Source organism: Coloeus monedula, assembly GCF_965178545.1.
Source record: "Coloeus monedula genome assembly, chromosome: 2".
In the NCBI taxonomy this organism is placed as follows: Eukaryota; Metazoa; Chordata; class Aves; order Passeriformes; family Corvidae; genus Coloeus; species Coloeus monedula.
Genome location: NC_138782.1, coordinates 73,939,452 through 73,959,010, shown reverse-complemented (window position 1 = coordinate 73,959,010; position 19,559 = coordinate 73,939,452). Strand labels below are relative to the sequence as shown.

The 19,559-nt window shown below is 41.0% G+C and overlaps 1 protein-coding gene across 1 annotated transcript in view; it reads right to left on the bottom strand.

The window, feature by feature from the left end:
- SESN1 (sestrin 1) overlaps positions 1–15,673 on the bottom strand; it is a 76,867-nt gene extending 61,194 nt beyond the window's left edge. Inside the window, exon 1 of the mRNA XM_082303207.1 lies at positions 15,025–15,673. Coding sequence (XP_082159333.1) covers positions 15,025–15,288 — 264 coding nt within the window. The 5' untranslated portion in view covers positions 15,289–15,673. The remainder of the gene's footprint in view (positions 1–15,024) is intronic.
- Positions 15,674–19,559: the final 3,886 nt, after the last annotated feature.

Here is a 19,559-nt window from a genome sequence, read left to right as displayed (position 1 = left end):
ATTAAAATTTCCAGAAAAAAATCAAGGGAAAAACCCCAAACTGCCAAATCCATCCACAACAATCTAATTAAAAAGATGTGTTTAATATAATAATAAGCTTCATCTGAATAAAGAAAAAATGCTTTCTTTCCTCTAGTGGTACAAAAAAAATTGTGTCCTAATTCTGTAGCACAAAATACTCTTTCCCCCTCTTCAAAAAAAGATCCCAGAAGCTGAACTTTAAAAAAAGCTATACAGACATGTACTTTATTGTAGTTTTCTAAAGTCAACACATTTACAAGTGTTCTAAAAAGAAACAGAAGATAAATACAGAATGTTATGATGGGAAAAGTATTTTAGCATATTTCAGTCTTCACCAAAATTTTTGCTCAACTCACCTCATTACTCTAACTGATTACCACTATTCAGTTTAAATCCTTCACCCACCTCACAGGGCCTTCAAAGCTTCCTCACTACTTTGGCTTTAATATAAAACACTTTTGGACTGAGGTAAATAAATGTCACTGCATCTGGACAAAATGTGGATTTTTCCTAATGTGATGAAGTTTTAAGACCTCAGGTACTTATTTCTCAATGTGACATCTTGTCAATAAAAAAGACCTTTAGGACCAAGTTAAGTTTTGAGATGAGGCAGAGCAAGTTTCAAATTCCAGTTAAGTACAGATCCCACTCATGCTTGAATGAGATACTCATACACCCAAGGCAAATGCTCTAAGTTTTTTACTACCTTAAATGAAAACATTAAATTTCTACTGCTTGAGAAGATCTACTTTGTCTGTTCAACTGCCTTCTCAAGTCGCTTACCTGAGAGAGGCAAACCAGAGACTGGAATGTGAGACCTTCATGCTCATAGTTTTTGGCTATTCTAAGTGTATTTTTCTTCCTATTCTTCATGGGACTTTCACTCATTACTGAGGAAGCCTTTCCCTGCAAGCACTTTGTCAAAAGCAGCACATTTTCACAAAAAGTCTTTTTTTGAGATACCATTTAAGTTTGTAGCAACCAAATAAACACTGCTATTCCAGCAAATTTTAAATTTCACTCTCAAAAAACACCAGCAGAGGACTAGTTCCAGTATTGTGGTGGGTTGATGCTGGCTGTATGCCAGGTCCTCACCAAAGCTGCTCTATCCCTCCCTTCCTCAGCTACACAGGGAGACAGAATGTAACAAAAAAAGCTCATGGGTCAAGGTAAGGACAGGGAGAGATCACTCACTCACCAGTTACCATCACAGGCAAAACATACTCGATTTGGGGAAATTAATTTAAATTATTAATAAATCAGAGTAAGGTAATGAGAAATAAACCCAAATTTTCAAAGATCTTATCCTCTCAACCCCACCTTCTTCCTTGGCTGAACTTCCCTCACAATTTTCTCTATTTCCTCTTCCCTAGCAATGCAGAAGAACAGGGAATGGGGTTGTGGTCAGATACATTGTCTCTGCTGTTCCTTCCTCCCCTGCTCCACGGGTCCCTCCCACAGGAGGCAGTTGTCCAGGAACTTCTCCAAAGGGCATCCTTCTCCTTGGGGCTGCAGTTCTTCATGAACTGCTCCAGCTTGGGTCCCTTCCAGTGTGGTGCAGCCGTTCAGGAACAGACTGCTCCAGCATGGATCCCCCTCAGGGTCACAAATCCTGCCAGCAAACCCTCTACAGCTCCTCTCTCCACAGGGCCACAGGTCCTGCCAGGAGCCTGCTACAGCACAGGCTCCCAGACTTCCTCAGGCATCCATCTGCTCTGGGGTGGGATCCTCCACAGGCTGTAGGTGGAGATCTGCTCCACCACATAGCTCTACTGGGACATCCCACCTCACCATGGTCCGGACCACAGGCTGCAACAGAATCTTGGCTCCAGTGCCTGAAACAACACTTCCCCCTCCTCCTTCACTGTCCTTGTCTGCAGAGATGTTTCTACCATATATTCTCACTCCTCTCTTCTCACACTGCAGTTGCTATTGCCCAGGTTTTTTTCCCCTTTCTTAAAAGACATTATCCCAGAGGTACTACCACTGTCACTGATAGACTCAGCCTTGGCCAGTGACAGGCCCATCTTGGAGCCAATGGGACATAGGGGAAGTTTTCAGCAGCTTTTCACAGAAGTCATCCCTGTAGCTGCTCCGCAACCAAAACCTTGCCATGGAAATCCAATACATTTACAGAGGCAAGGGGGTAAAAATATAAAATTCATTCTTTATTAAATAATCTGCCCCACACATTTCCTGGACTTTATTTTCACTACAAGAGAGTGTAGACAGATCCTTCTACAGATTTAAAATTTGCATCAATAATGAGAGCATTCCCTTTAGGATGCTCTCCTGCAGATGATGCCAGATTTCCAAATCAGACCATACTCCGTGAAGAGTCATTATCCCATCTAATTAAGTGAAGGAAAGCAACTGCCTCAAGGACATAATAGCAGCTTCTCTTCTATATTTGCTTATAATAATCAGATTGTTGCAACAGAATATTATACAGCATGCTGCTTCAATTCTTTATCATTCTATAATCTTCGGAATTGGTAAGAACTCAACTTCTTAGAAGAAGCTTCCCCTTGCCATTTCAAAGTCTCAGGGTTCAAGACTTCTCAAAGAGAGCTCAATATTCAGAAGCACAAACTTTGAAAAGAAAGTAGTTTACAGTCTATTATCCATGTGAATACTGTCTTAGTCTGTTGGAGATGGAGGGCTTGATTTCAATAAGCATCAGAATCTAGTGTTGCACCAGATAAAGGAATCAAATCTCAAATAAAGCTATTAAATTATATTATCCCCAGCTTCTGTTATGTACAGAAGGAGAAGATATTTCACATGATACTATCCCTAGGAAAATAACTTAATTCTATTTCAAAATTAATTATGCTTGGCTTAAAAATTTATAGTTCTTTGTTAGATTGCCTGTCTCTTATATTGTATATACTTAATAAAAACTTACATTACATGCTCTTTCCAATTTGATCTGCACATTTCTTGGCAGTTTTAGACAACAAAGGAGCTCAAATGCTTTTTACAAGTCCTGCCTAGTTGGATTGTCCACTCTTATTTTTAAACAAATGTTCAAATAGGACTGTAGCAGGATACTCTGCCCTGGAATGTGGTCAAGCAACTTGGACAATGTCCTATTTGCAAAACTATCAGTGGTGGGCTGAGCTCAAGCCATGTGCTGGTTTTGCTGTTGAAATAGGCTAAAACCAGTCTGGCTAACTAACTCCAAATTAGCATCCTGATAGTGAGGCAAAGATTTGGCAGACAAGCTGCTAAGCTGACCTGGCAGACATACAACTGGCAGTCAATCACCTTATACTATGAAAGTCCAGTCCATTTTCATATGGTTAGGTTCCTCTAACATATTCCTTCTTGATACTCCTCAAGGTTAAGAGATCTGCCCATGAGCATTGGTATGGTGAGTTACATCCATGTCTACTTAATTATTCCTTCTTGCTAGGCTTTGCAGTAGCGCACTATACTATCCTATACATACATTGCTAGTAGTTTCAGCTTTAATACTGCCAAGTAAAGAATTCTGGGGCTAAGATTGGATCCAGCCACACCTGGACCCCTCTCTGAGAAGGAGTTTAGAAAGCAAGGGGTTCCTTTCTGCTCCTTGTGGCTCAGCAGCAGGGCTTGTCACTCTACCCACAACAAGTTCATAGAGCAAATATTTTAAAAATTAGTATTCATTTTTCTGCTGAAGTTTTGAAAACACATGATGATAGACTTGTATGTTTGCTTCTGTTATGGAATCAAGAAGGTGTCTCCTTACAGCTGTCTAAAACAGCTACGTATGAAAAGAAAATTCTCACACCAGATCATCACACAGGCCAGAATCAGACAGGTTATATTAGCAAAGGATAACCTGGGATAAGTTTGCAGTAAAGCCATAGACTTTCATCAAAACTTAGAGCTTTAGCCCTCCCACACTGGCATCCCTGGCATAAACTCATGAGATTATATCTTAGAAGACATTTTATTCCTCAAAAGGCATGTTTATTCCTGAAGTCATCTTTAAACAGGGAATTTGTGAATGCGCATCTAGAGAAATTCTCAGTTCCCCAACACAATCAAGAAGAGGTTTAGAAGATAGTATTGAAATCTGATTTTATTCTTTGTAAAGTGCTTTAGTTTTTTTAACCTCAGGACATCTTCCCAAGTATTTTTTAGCAACTATGTTTTCAGGGAACAGATAGCAAATCTAGCTTCCGTGTGAGATTTTCAGCAGAACTTTGCAATCATCTTAGCATGTTTTTATGCAGATGCATGAAGATTTATTACAACTGGAAATTACTTTTGAGCCATGTGGCTACCCTACCCCAGAGATCTAATATACAAGAACTGTACCTCTCCCCAAAACACACGGATGTGTGACACACTGCACTGCAGACCTTGGGCTCCAAGAGGAGGATCATAGGTGGAAGCCACATATATGGGAAGCATACCACAGCTCACCACTACAAAATTAATTTTTGCACTGGAAGCATCATAAAGAAGCCATATTTTCCACCACCCCTAGGAGTAATGATCTGCACACCAAATTCTGAGTGTATAAAACCAGCACTTTTCCCAAGTCTTTTATCATTATACACAAACATACAGAAAACTCCAAAAAGTAGAAAGAACACAAAACAGTCTATGCTTCAATCTCAGGTATTCACTTAATGCATAAGCTACAAAGAGTTAACTACTACCTATAGAATCTAAAATTAAGATATTTTACATTGTGCAATACAAATGGTATCTTCTGCATTAAAAAATAGCTTTCATTCCTAGTGAAACCTTACTCAAAACCTTGAATCCTTTAACAGAAAGGCCTGACACCAAATAATGAAGGAAAGAGAAGCAACATTTGACATTCCCAGTTTACACACACTCTTCTGACAGATTACAGACAGTATCAGCCAAGCAGAGCTGCCATGTTCTGAACAGTTAGAAAAGCAGAACACTACAAGCCAAGATACCAATATGCCTTCTAAAACCCAGACAAAAACATTTCCATTTGGCTTATTTTCCTGCCTCGTGGAACAGAACAATAGCAATAAAAATGCCAGAATTAAACTTCTCTTACAGAACACTATTATATATCAATTTCTGAGTAAATATAAGCAACCATTACAAACATATCTCTTAAAAAAAAAAGTAATCTAGGTGAAGTTACAAGGTTTCCAAAATCTTTTCTGTAACAGAAGTAGGAAGGACAGAAAGGACACAAAGGAAGTTACAGCAAATATCAAAAGCAATCTTATCCTGGTGAGGACTTATCTTCATAACATGATGAGCTCCAGAAAACATTTTGTGCACAGCAGTTGCCAAATATTTAGTACTGTTAAAGGGACATAAGTTTGCACTCAGCACTGACTTGAGATTCACAGAAATAGAAAGTTTTTCTTAAACTTTTTCCTTTCCTCGGTCTTTCTTCTACATGGATATCAGTGTGAAACTAGTTTAGAACTAAAATTTAAATACATGGAAAATCCAAACAAGTGGTTTAATCTGAGTGGAATGTACTGTTGGCAAACAGGCTGCATTTAAAGCTTAAAGTTTTGTTGCACCAAAACACCAGCAACAAGCTGCAATGGAAAAAAATCTCTCAGAAAAGAGGTTCTCCTCCTCCCAAAAACAAACACCATCCCCCCTTCAAAAAAAAATAAAAAAAGGCACACAGGAAAGGCTTTAGAGCTTTAAATAAGTTTGCATTTTCAAGTTTGTTCCTCCTTTGAATAAATGTCATATTCTTCCATGTTTACTCCCTAGGAGTTAAGGAGTCCCTGACAAAAAGATTTGTCTCAGAAGAAAACTGTTTAAAAACAATTCAATAGCAAGCAGGAATATCCCAGGGAGGGAAATTTGGTGAAGAGGTGGTTACACCTTGAGTCTCAAAGATAAGGCCCACAAAGCCAGTCAGCTATTTAGGCAGACAAAGGACTTGCCAGGAACCTGAAACCAAGAAAACTTTATTACTGACTCCAGAAGGCATAGAGTAGTGAAAAAAAGTTACAATTTCTAGCTAATTTACAGGGGAAAAAAACCCCACATGTTCCCAGAAGAAGTTTTCAGTGCTTTTCTATAGCACAGGGCCTGAATTGAAAGTCAGTTCTTGCAGTTGCACAGAAGGGACACATTATCAGATTACATAAGTAGCATCACCTCTATTTTTAAAACACCAGCCCAGTGTATTTTGGGGTAATATTCTTGCACTAGAACACAACACTGGGTGATACTTTTAACTCAAAATTACATGAAAGAATAAGCTTGGTTTCTACATAAAGCTGAAGTAAGGAAAATGGTTAATTGTTTACTGGGTTTAAATACAACTAAACCAGTTCACCTTCCGAAACCAACTTTTGGCAGTAATCTAACCTAAGCTTTCCAGGAAAAAAAAAAAAAAAAAAAAAGGTCACTGAAAACATCAGGAAAGCAGTAAACAAGAAAAAATGCCACCACTTAGCTTTTTGTATTTAATTAATTAATGTAGCTTCAAGTGAAGATTTCCATGTTTCACTTGATTTCTGGAGAGAGACCTAAGCTTTTCCCACCCTCCAATCCCTCTTAAACTGTAAACAATTTACTGGAATAGAAAACCATACTGACAGCAAACCATATTTTTGGAAATTTAAACACTCAGTATCCACAGGAAAATATAATCAAGCTTTCAAAACTATTTTTTCTGGCCCACAATGGTATATTCAGTACTTTTCCACTATGTTTATTTCAAAAGGAGAAACCCTGACCTGAAGAAAAAGTCAAGAGTAAGATGACAAAACAGCAAGTATTTCTTCAGTGCTCACTTTGCACTTGTCACAGTAAGACGACGTCATTTTCTTTAAAGTAATATACTTTGGTTAGGGTAACAGAAGATACATTATCTTACATAACCTAGATGTCCATACTTTTTTTTTTTAACTTAATATTGTATGCTAATTTACAAAACATTCCAAAATCTTAACTTTTCCCTTTGCTTGAACATCTCCTCAAGATATATAAAATTTCCCCATTTGTGAACAAAAAGCATCCAAACATATGCCAAGAGCCCAAAATGAAGACAGTTATTTATATAATAAACAGGACAAACAAAATATACAATTAAAAAAACCCCAAAAAATGATAAATAAATTAGCTTTTTGGAAACTTAGAGCAGAACTTCAAGGAAAATCAACACAGAGAGGGGAAGGATCACTGCTACCCGTACACTATTAGTGTCAGAGCAAGAAAAACTATTTCAGATAGTGACCTAAGCTGACACTAGAATATGAGTGTAGACTGGAAAAGATCGTATCCAGTTATGAGTTGAAATGAACAGCCAACTTCTAAAATTACCTCTAGAAAGAGAAGCAGAATCAAAAGAAAGTTTAAAAAAGTCTGAAAAAGAGCTCGTGTGACTTAGCAACTGCTAGATCAGGAGAACAGATGCTGTTATTTACAAAATGCATTCAAGCTGAAGCATTTCTGGTTTCTGCAGATCTCTTGGTATTAGCTCCTATTAAAAAAAAAAGACAGGAAGCAAACCTTTTTTAACTAAGCCACCAGTGTACATCCTATAATTGCTTACCTCATTACTAAAAAGTAAGAGATAAGGAAACATTAGTGTTTGATTTTTTTTTTCAGTTTTAAAGCACTTCAATGCAGACAAAAAATAAATATCAACCAAGATATTATCAAATGTGTGCTTCATGCTTCACTTCTTTCGAAAATAAAAATTCCAGTTATGATGTCCTGAAAATCAATTCAGCAGAATCACATAAACTTATAAATTTACAGATCAAGTCATTTTGAACAATTATAAGAAAAAGTTGACTAAGCAAAGCTCATTTCCATACAAGAAGAATGGCATATCGTTAGCATGGAAAATTATGGAGAGGCTGCAAACACAGAAACAGCATTAGAAGTGCCCCAGATACCCTATTTTGCATCACTTTGAAAACCTCCACTGTTTTCAAGCAACTCCTTATTCCAACCAAAGACATTCCCAAGGTCAGGCAATTCTGCAGCTGACAAGCTCGACAAGAGAAAATTTCCCCTCATCTCTCTCAACAGACTGAAGCCTTAAGAAAGGAGGCAAGTAGGCTGAATGAGGGAAGAGGCAGATAAGGGCATCTAAATTTTATTGACAATTTAAGTTTTTAAAAAATATGTTCACGCCACTGCTCCGAATATTCCCTGACATGTCAAGATTAATTCTTCACCCTTAACATCTCCAGCCAGCCTCGTCCCACACACATGGTACAGACCCATCATCAGAATATGTTTACAATAAATACTGCAGAGGCAGCAGAAGCTGTAAATAAGACTAATCATTTAAAAACATCATGTCATTAGCTCAGTATTCTCTCTCAATATTGAGAAAAGCAAGAGTATAGAACACCACCAAAAAAGCTCCTAACAGACAGATGTTCTCTAAACTAGTGATCTGGTAAAGCAACACGTAGATTTTGATGGGAGGAACCTACAATGAATAATTAAATCCATTCCATCCAGTGGCAGGAAGAGACAGAACTTAGTTTTGCTATGAAGTGAACTCACAAAAAAGGATGTTTTAATTCACTTTATACAAGAGCACTATGAGAAACAGGAACTGATTTAGGTATTGGCATTGTGCAGAGACTAGTCAGCTTCCAGATGGATCAGATTCACCACCACCAGTAAGGATACCATATTTAAATTCTTAAGCTTGAACAGACTTTAAATTTCAACTTTCAGACACCTTTCCATGGTGGCTGACCAACAGTAAGCATTGCAGGGGAACATCCCTATCATGCAGCAGGACACAGTCAAATTAACCTGGACAAAAGAAATCCCACAACCTAACAGATCTATCTGCCTAGCTACAGATCTCAAAGTTCACTAAAGAAAATTACTTGTGTTGTACAGGAAGGCTAAAAAAGACTTTAGACAAGTTATAAAGTCATTTACCAAAGATTACACCAAAGAAGATTATAAAGATTTGCAAAGTTAGCTAGTCTCCCATAATACCACTCATCAGGATAAACCATTTGGGAGCAATGAGCATAATTTTCACCCTTATCACTCTTAAGAAGCATGCACCACAGAGCTCAGGCATGGAGCACTCACAAAGCAAAGAGCGAATTCTGATGTGAGTTCACATTGCTAGAACAAATACAGCAATGAAACAGAAAAGTAACTCCTCCTGTTTTATCCTTTATGGATGCACACACAGGAATTATCACCTCCTCTCCCGGCAGGGGCTTTATTTGTCCTACCACAGTGGCAAAGGAAGAGGACACAATGTCTGCTTTGGCTGTGAGTAGAAGTCTTCCCATCCCTTCTGGATGCTCATTTAATTTAAACCATACAAGTGTTTTGCCAGAATTTGGAAAGGAAGGATATTCCATTCCATGTTCTCTACCAAGCAAGGCTGGATCCCAATCAGTGCCTCAAGGTTTTAAGACAAGAAGATATATTTGGCTGCTGACATGACCCCTCTCTTCTGTGCCATAACAGCCCTTGGCAAACTACAGAATTCTGATACATTTATCCACTAAAGCAGAAGGCCTGAGAAAAGAAGGGGTAATGATAATTGCCCCCTCAAGTCCACCTGATGGTTTTACGTATGAGAGAGGTTTCAGACCACAAGTTTGAGCACTATTTGTCTGGTAAATACAGTCTTGAAGATCAAAGGCAAAGGACTTAGATGGTGCTTGAAGTCCCTCCAAGTACTTACCAATACAAAACACAGAAAAAAAGGCTGGAAATCAAAAATCATCCAGTTAGCAATGTCTGCCTTCCCCAGGGAGAGATCAAATAAGCGCCTTGCTCCTGCCTGATGTTTGAGATCTAGTGATGAAGATGACTGGATAGTCTATCCTAACATTGACATTTTCCCCAAATGTCCATCCCAAGTCTTTCTGGAATTTAGATCCATTGTTCATTCTAGCTCATGTTTTATTTGTTTTTGCAGCAGTCTTTTCATCCCCACTTCTTTGGGAACATATTGTCTTAAGCGTTGTTTTAGCCAACCATACCACCACTAAGTACTTCAAACTTTCTTCACAAAAAAGCCCAAAGGACTAGAAGATATGATACAAGCTCACATTAAACATTAACATAATTTTAAATTACATGGCTGCTCTCCAGTATTCTTACTCTCCCTCCCATCTTGTAATCTGCAATTCAACAAAGCATAGAAATTTGTTAATCAATACTTTGCTGGACAGGACCTTGTAGAGCCTGTACCAAGCACTTGTTACTGTGCTTGCACTCTGGGGATGGTTTTCCAGCTAATTTTACTCACTAAAGTGTAGTTTATAGATCACAATTCCCTAACTTGTTAATGAGACACTCATGTGAACATTGAAGACTCCAGTACATCTATCTACTAACATTATAAATCTCTCTGCACCACAAGGCCTGTTACTTCAATGCCGAAGTAGTAGCAATGCTGGATTTGAAAGAATTTATCCTGGATAAGTCTGCTTTGGCTGTTGCTCAACTTCTTTTTGTAGGCACTAAAAATGTGTTCCAACACTAGTCCAGTATTTTTTCTTTGAGCCACAGTTAAAATCCATCAGCTTCTTCCTCATTCCACCCCCTTTAGCCCACACTGAAGAGGTATGCACCAATTAATCTGAGTCTGCTACTTCCCTCCACTATCTCAAAATTGCAATCCATTACATGAGATTGCTTCAGCTAATTGGTTTTTTTAAGCACCTTGGAATTAATTTCATCAGGCCCTACCAAATTGAAAATCTGGTGCTTATCCCAGCAACCTACAGATTTCCCCCCCACCCTCCAGCCTAGAAAGGTACTATTTATGCTTTTATCACAGCTACTGACTACACAGGATGGATTAACCGTTTCAGAAAACATTTCAATCACCTCAGCATTATCTGTTAATCCATTAATCTGTGGATCTTTTATTTCTTGCTTTCTTCCAATATTCATTTTAGCTACACCTCCTTATGTTTTTGTCCATCCTAGCTTTATTCATATATCTTTCGGCACTTTGCATCGTCAGCAACAGACTCTTTCCAATTTTCTGTATCTTTTGTTTACATCAATGAAAAGATCAACAGAGAGTGGAGTTCTTTTTTCATTACTAATTTTCCCCTTCAATGCAAGTGTTTGGTATCATTAGATTACTTCTCAGAGAGGTTGAAATTGTTTCTTTCTTCCTTATATTTGCCCCCAGTCAAGCTCTGCATGCCAAATTCTATGCTTTTTAACATTTATGGGTTTTATTCTGCTGCTGTTATCTTTTGTCCTATGTAGACTAGCATCTTGTTGCACCTGCAGAACCTGCCCTCCATCTATGCATTCTCATCATTAATATAAAAAATTATTTTTATGAATTTACATACCCATGGAGAGCAGTTTGTTTGACTGAGTTTTCTCCATTGGATGGTTACAAGAGATTTTAATTATGAAATCTCATCCTTTCAGTGATTCTTCTCCAGCTACAGACAGACACCTTGTACTTACATTCCAGTCATATACATCTAATTGATCCAGTTGAGGCTGGCAGAAGACTTTTAATGAGCATGTGTTTAAACATTCCACTGCTGTTCTTTCCCAATATATTTGTGTTGGTGTGCAGACACCCAGCACGCTGGGAGGAATGACACTCTATTCTGCAAGGTCACAGGCACTACGCTATAAATACATGAAAAATACCCCATGAAAAAGAATTTATCAAAAACCTATGATAAATATTTGCGGTTTTACCTCAAAAACTATTCATCTAATGTTTTCAAAGTCAAACATTGAAACTGTTTTCACTTGGTTAAAGCATTGAAATTGAAATATCTTTAAAATACTTTTTAAATTATCTATTGAGGTCAAAGTGGCTTTAGGAACTTGCTTTTACTAATAAAAGAAAAAACGTTTCAATTAGAAAAAAAGGGAGTAGTTTGCTGACACTGTCTTTGTAATAACTTACAAAAACAACTTGTATTCTAAATGGGAAAAATAGATATATTCTCTTAGGTGAAAAAGTATGTATTATTATATATGAATATATATCCTACTATGAGAAACTCATTATCCTGAATATAAGTCAAATCAACAGGAATTTATGTTAAGCAATAATTAATTTTATAGATTCTGATACAAGCAATATTATTTATTAACAATGCTATTCATTAACACCAAAGAAGAAAGCTGCACACTTAGCTTTCCACCATATATCAGAGGGATTTTTATCCAGGGAAGAAAACTCCCAAAACATAGCAAAGGCAGGCTTAGAGGGATGCCATGCTGACACAGGCTGCTGCCAAGCTTGCAGCTTACACCAGCCATATAATGCACTCTACCAACCTGCTCCAGACACAAAGCCACAAAAACACCAGGAGCACAAGTGCTCATGCCTAAATATTTGCTGAGTGCCCCAACAGGCAAGAGGGCACTAACTCAAAGAAAGAAATAGCCATCAGACCACATGGAAATTTCTAATCTTTTATTTCCAGTGATTTATGCTTGAAGCAAGCCTGAAAGATTAATAAAGCACATTTTACAGTTCTCCAGATTGAGGCAGCTGGGGTGGGGAGGGATAAAAAGAAATGTATCAGTCCAGGCTCAGACTTCTAGTCTGGATTGGACCATCCCAAGGGATAGAAAAAGAAGGGAGCCCCAGTTCACAGGAGAACTTTTAGGCTCCAAGTTGCCTCTCCTGCCCTGGGCTCTATATGCCATTTAATAACTTTAGACAGCATTATGGTACATATTGCTGTGGACTTCGGTATTGTTTCAGATCCCAAAACAGGGAGATAAAGTAATACAAGTGCTGATGCTGTTCTGAATGGGATTTCACATCTTTATGTCACTAAGCTATTTACCTTTGGAAGAACTGCTGAAAGCCACAAGTTGTATGGAGTGATAATATTTAATTTAATAGTTTGCTTTATCTGCCATCTCCACTGCAGAGACCTGAACAAAATTTTTCTTGGTCATGTAATCAACAGAAAACCATTTCATGCCTGACAGTAGTCCTCAGCATCCAAAACAGAATACTTGGATTGGATTATTTCTCCAACAAGTGCAGAGCCAAAGACTACAATGAAAATTTTCATTTATGAGTACAGACACAAGAACTAAGATGTGCCACTCTAAATTCATAAAATATAGAATACTTCTCCCTTAAATCTGTGCTCCTGAAAAGGAAAAGTTACAAAAGCAGCTTTTAAAGATTTTCTTAAAATAATGTTCTGTTGGATTTTATTTTTACTTTTACTGCAGCTTGTGTGCATACAATTGGTTTCACAGCTATTAAACCTTTCACATCCGTGTTTATTAATCAAGCCAGCAATGACCAGGGTATTTAAACTTGCATTTGCTGTATGAAGATGAACATTTTCTGCCAGAACTTTTTGGCCTAGTTAAAAAAAAACAAACAACAAACTAGTAACAAAGTTTCTAAACCAGACTAAGACTTGAACATACCACTAACTTCAAACACATAAAAACACAAAAGGGAGTCATCAGGTCCCGTATTCTGACCTCCCCCCAAAATTTAGGTGAGAGACCACCATCTGTTTGGCCTTTGAATAGACTCTGATATCTTGAACTTGACAAAAAGAAGTCCTCCCTTAGCAGTCTGTTCCAGTGACTCATCATTCTCACTGGTAACAGACTCCCTGCTCATATGAACCTTTAGCAGGGAAGAAGCCAGATTAAGTTTTCAACTTAATATTCAAGTTTGGAGTGGGTGGTTGTTTCACTGGCTTCAGTTTTTACAGAAAAGTTGTCAAGCTTTTCATTTAGACCATGTGAAGCCATCAGCTCTGATAAAATCTGCTTTGAGAAAAACACCCCACACAGCCCAAACTGTGTAAAATAAGTTATACTGTACTTATCACACTGCACACTACTGAGAAGTTAGACAAAATAAAGACACTCTTTCAGCCCCAATAACTCAAGCCCAGAATGTGTTTCTATATGTACGGTAGCATATAATGTTTTTTACGTTATTCATAATTATGTATATAATGTATAAATTATTATGTCTGTAATACTTTCATATATATATTTTTTTTTTCACCTGGATTTCCCTATATTCAACCTGTAAAGTTCAGGGAGATAAAGTACAATAGTGAGAATCAGGCAGCTATCTCCAAGCACAGCTCTATGTGTTCACTTGTGATTAAAAGAAATACCCGAATTTCCTTTTCCTACTCTGCAGCAAGCAGTATTTTTAGCAGTGCTGATGGACCCGTTGATACAAGAATTCCAAAACCTGCGCAAAAACCTGAGGTGACCAAGAGAATCGCAATGCAAGTAACTATAATTAGACTGGAAGAGTGGAAGAGTACAAAGTAACATTTATTTTTGTTAGCATTAGGTCAGTAAATGTAACCCTCTGTTGGCTAGGCTGCCTATGAGCTACGAAAAAAAAAATAGTTTGGAGCCTATCGATTCCAATAAACGACAAGAAGGGAACTTTGACAGGCTCTGGCTTAATAACGTTTCAGCTCATATGGCTTCTAAAAGCTCCACAACTTCCCATTTATATTTTCAATTGGCAACCACTAATGTTAATACCCAAATCCTTCCTGCTTTTCTATTAAAACCAACCCGGTAATACCACAGCACTGGTCATACAGACTGAAACTAGAGCGTTAAAGTTGTCATTTTAGTGCTTCCTTGGGGATGCCCCAACTTTCCAGCTATTCAGTGCCAAATCCTCTCTGCTGGATTACACTGAAAGACTTCATGCTTTTTCACAGAATGGTTAGGGTTGGAAGGGACTTCTGGAGATCATCCAGTTTAACCTCACTGCCAAGGCAGGGTCACCTAGAGCAGGGGACACAGGAACGCATCCAGGTGTTTTTTGAGTGTCTCCAGTGAGATATTCCCCCCACCGCCCCCGCCGCCTTTTAATAACGCTTTTCCAAATGTTTCTTAGGGGAGAGAGCCGTAGGGGTGGAGAGCACTTAGCACGTATTAATCACACGAATACATCTGACAGGGTGGATCAGACGCCCACTTCGTCGCACAGATGAAACCCGAAGGTGCCCTGCGTGGGACGGTGCCGGGAGAGCCCCCGGCCCGGTCCCGAAGCCAAAGGGGGCGGTCTGCCGCGCTCACCTGCACCCCGCTGAGGATCGCCTCGCTCTGCTCCCTCACGTCGGGGAAGGGGCACCTCTTGGACAGCATGAGCAGGCGGGCCAGCACCTCGCCCAGCCCGTCGCGGGCGGCGGGCACCGGCAGCCCGTCGGCGGCCGCCCCGGAGGCGATGCTCTCGGCGCGGCGGAGCACGGCTTGCCCGATGGTGTCCAGGGCGGCGGCGCGGGCGGCGGCGTCGCGGCTGCACAGCCCGTCCCAGCGCACCTCGCCCTCCCGCTCCTCCATGGGGCCACCCGGCCGCAGCTCCCCCGCCTCCTTCTCCTCAGCAGCCCCGGCGCGGCCGCCCCATGGCGGGCTCCCGGCAGCAGCCAGCCCGCCCACACAGACGACGACGAGCGCGGCCGCGGCGAGCGCAGAGCCCGCTGCCCGCGCTGCATGGGGGGCAGCGCAGGCCGGTATCCCGGACAGCCGCCGCCGCTGCCCTCCCGCGCCGGGGCTGCCGAGCGAGCGGCGCCGCTGCGGCTTCGCCTTTCCCGGCGGGGAAAGGGGCGGCCACCACCCCGCGGCGCCGGCGGCTCCTCCTCCCTGCCCCGGGCATGGAGGGAAGGGGCGGCCCCGACCCTGCCTCTCCCAGGGCGGCCCCTCAGCCGTCCCCGCCGGGACCGCCACCGACCCCCGGCAGTCCCCTGACTCAGGGTTGGGGGAAAATGGCCCCGCCCAGCACGGGGAGCCCGGATGACAGACACGCCGGTTAGCCAATCGCCTTTCAGCGCTCGCAGCCGGGAGGCCGAGTCACAGCGGGGAGCGGCAGTGCCAGGAGGGGGTGCTGGGATATGTAGTCCGGCCGAAAGGCGGTCCTGTGGCCCTCGCGGGGGAAGACTACGTGTCCCGGCAGGCAGCGCGCCGTACGGCCAGGATCCTGCCGGGGAAGGGAGAGCGTTCGCTGCGGGATGTGCGCGCGGTACTCTCGTTATCCTGTTCGTTAGGCTTTTGGGGGAGCTTGCGATCTGTCGCGACAGGTTATGGAGTGCCGACGGCTGGCGGCAGCCGGGGTGAAGCAGTCCCCGTAGCGGGTTTGCCTCAGAGCTCTGCACCGGCAAGCACTTAAGCACGCACGTGTTGTAAACGACCGCGTAAGCGTGCCAGAGGCGGAGCCTGGGATGTAGCCTAAATTAGCGCGTCAGCGGGAAGGGAAAAACTGCCGGTGCTGGGGAAACGCAGTCCCGTCATCACTTGGGATAAAAGAGGAGTTGGCGGGGGGAAATCCCCGGAATATTCACATTGAGCAACAGTTCCGCGGTATTTTTATTCAAGTTAATCCAAGGGGATTTTTTTTAAAATCCCAGTCGTGCAGGGGCTGATGAAGCTGGAGAAGAGAAGGCTCGGGGGGAAATCTTACCCGTGTATATATCCGTACATTTATATGTCCCTGGAGGGAAGGTGCGATGAGGATGGAGCCAGGGTGTTCTCGGTGGTGCCCAATGACAGTATTAGGGGCAAGGGGCTCAAATTGAAACAGCGGGGGTTCCCTCTGAACATCAGGAAGCACGTTTTTTACTGTGAGGGTGACCAGACCCTGGCACAGGTTGCCCAGGGAGGTTGTGGACTTGCTATCCTTGGGGATATTCAAGAGCTGCCTGGACACGGTCCTGGGTAGCTGTCCCTGGGTGGCTCTGCTTGAGTGGAGGGCTTGGACCAGATAGTCTCCAAAGGTCCCTGCCAACCTCAGCCGTTCTGTGATTAAGCATAATCTGCCACTAAAGAGGCTGGTATTGCTGTTTTCCTTGCTTTTCCTGCAGGGAAGAAAAAAGGTGCTGTTTTTGATAAATTTTAATTTTCAGCCAAGTCAATTCCTTGATCCAGTTCACCTCTTGGCAGAGAAAAGAGGAAAACAAGGGCAGAACTGTTTGCAGCTGTCACATTGAAGCAATCATGAAACTACGATTTTGAATATACAGAAAGGCAAAAGAATACTTGGGAGTTAATTAGAAACAGGACACTGGGCCTACATAGGGTCTTGCACAATTATTTTTAGTTTCTCACATACACATTTCCCATTTTAAAATTCAGATCTCAAAACTGAAGGTCAATGCAGAACAAGCTATCCTTATACAACAGAAAGATGCAGAACCCACTTCTGAGTCCAGGAGCAGAGCTTGGGCTGGCTCCCCAACACCATCCATCAACAGCTCTCTTATTTGTAAAGAATCTGGTTTCTTCTTCTGACATCCCTTTGTTTTCTGGAACTGTTTCTTTAAAACTTGCATTTACCTGTACCTTTCAAGGAAGACCAGTCTCTTTTTAACCATAAAATCCTTTCTGCAAGGAGACTGCATTGCCATTGTTTGGTAGGGTGGACAGGCCTGGACTGCTTCACACAGCTGCTTCCTCCAGGCCCTTGGCACCCTCGTGAACAATGTATCTGCTGAAATCATCACTACCTGTAATAAATATGAGTCTTGACTTCTCTAAGCATTCGAGGCCTCCACCCATCATAACTGATGGGTTCAAAGAAAATAGTTCTGCCAGTGCCTTTTATGTTGTTGGAGGGTTTTTTTGTTTGTTTTGTTTTTACATTAGCTACCACTTCAGCTTCCCATCCCATTCTGTTGTCACTCATTATGGTCTCCCATTTTCCTGTGAATGGGCATGTCACATCTGTTTGCTTTATTTCTATCTAAATTTTGATCTCCAGAAGTTGGCTAGATCTTATTTTTCTCATCATGAGTTGTTGGGTGTCTCTGACAATGACTACGTACATCCAAGATGAGTAGACTGAACCAGAATCAGAACTGGAGCTTTGGTGTTTTAGACTTTGGTACAGCTATATTCATGCACTGAACGCTAAGATTGATTGAAAGTCACAGTACTGCCTTTTATCTTTTAGAAGCTGTTTTTTCCACTGGCTCCAAATGAACTCTGACTACAGGAAACAGATTGTGAAACTGGCTCCAAGGCCTAAACTTCAGATTTCAGCCCTTTGTTTTATAGATTTTAATGTAGTACTTAGGGAATAGTGATGAGGATGGCTTTATTTTTTTCCAGACCAAATCTCTGCAGTTTTCTGATACCAGGTCAGGCCTCTTTATGCACGGCAAGTCATCGTGGAAATCAAGGTCAAAGGCTACCAGTGGAATTAATCAGAGCCCGAAGTTAGGGGAATGTGTTTGTTTGATTTGCGTGTTCACTGACTGAAGTTAATATGCTTGTTTTTGATCCCTGAAGAATGGATAAGAGAGATGCAGAATTATGAAGGAAACAATCTGGCAACTCATCCAGAATTACAGCAGTTGAGTTTTCAAAATGATAAGCTGAAGAAAAACAAATTCGTGGCTTTTTTAAACCTCAGTATTTCCTTCCTTCATGATTTATCAACTTCCTTTTTTTTTAACTAGATAAGGACTTCTTTAGCCATGACATCTAACAGCAGAATTATGTTTGAAAATACAGTATCTAGTAATTGTATTAGTGTCTTTTCTAAGATCTAAAATATATTATATTTACTTTTAAAAGTGTGTTCCAGTTTCTGTATGTTGCAAAAGAGCACTTTATTCCAGAATGCATTTAGTCAATATACTGGAGAACTAATAATAACACAGTAAAACTTGTGCAGTCTAGAAGGAACTGCATTGTAAATTACATTCCTTCAACTGCTCTCCTTTACACCTTACTTCATTCCAATTGCTAAATACCTAGGATGGGATGACTCTCCTCTAAAAGCTCACCCTCCCTTTTTAGATCGGGGGTTTGGCATGTTGCCACAATAAATGGTACTCCACAGTAAAATGCATTTTTCTTCACAGCTACCCTCTGAGAAAACAAAGTTCTGTAACTCATGTTTTGCAAAGAGACACCAGAAAGCCAGAGGCTATTCCTCTACTGCCTTTGAACACAGGCTCAAGCTTTGTGTCAAGCCCAAACCATTATATTTGGGAGAAGATGGGGCCTTTTTTTTCTTCTGAGCATGTGTTTTTACATCTAATGTGTTCTGGCCTATTATGTGTTGCAGGTGTACATTTGCACCAAACCCTGCCACCCTCCCTCCTTAGAGGTCACAAATACAGCAGGGATGGGTAAATTAGACACCATTTTGTTCTTAGAAGACCAAATCTTCCATGCAGAAAGTCTGTGGAATAGTTTATGCTGGAGACTGGGTTGCTTTGAGAAGAGCTGGGCTATGATGTACCAGATCTACGGGCCTCTTAAAGTCCTGGTGTGCTTTGCCAACTCTCTGACTACGCTCCACTTAACTGTATAAATGTAAACTGAAACACTGAGGACTAGGAAAACAGTATGGGTAAACTACAAGTGCAGTTCTGAAAAACTCCTCTGAGCAGCCACTTGAACTCTTGTTAATCTGTTTCTGGATAGAAGTGTTCAGAATTGTCCAAGACTGTGCATCTTGGAACCTGTCTTCCCTTTGTTCCCATTTGTGATCTAGGAAGTAGGTGAAGCAGCTCTAAGAGAGATCCTGCTGAGTGGAACCTCTCCAAGCCCAACAAGTCAGGTTTTTCTCTTGTAGCCACAGATGGCTTCAGTGCCTGGCAGTATTTGGT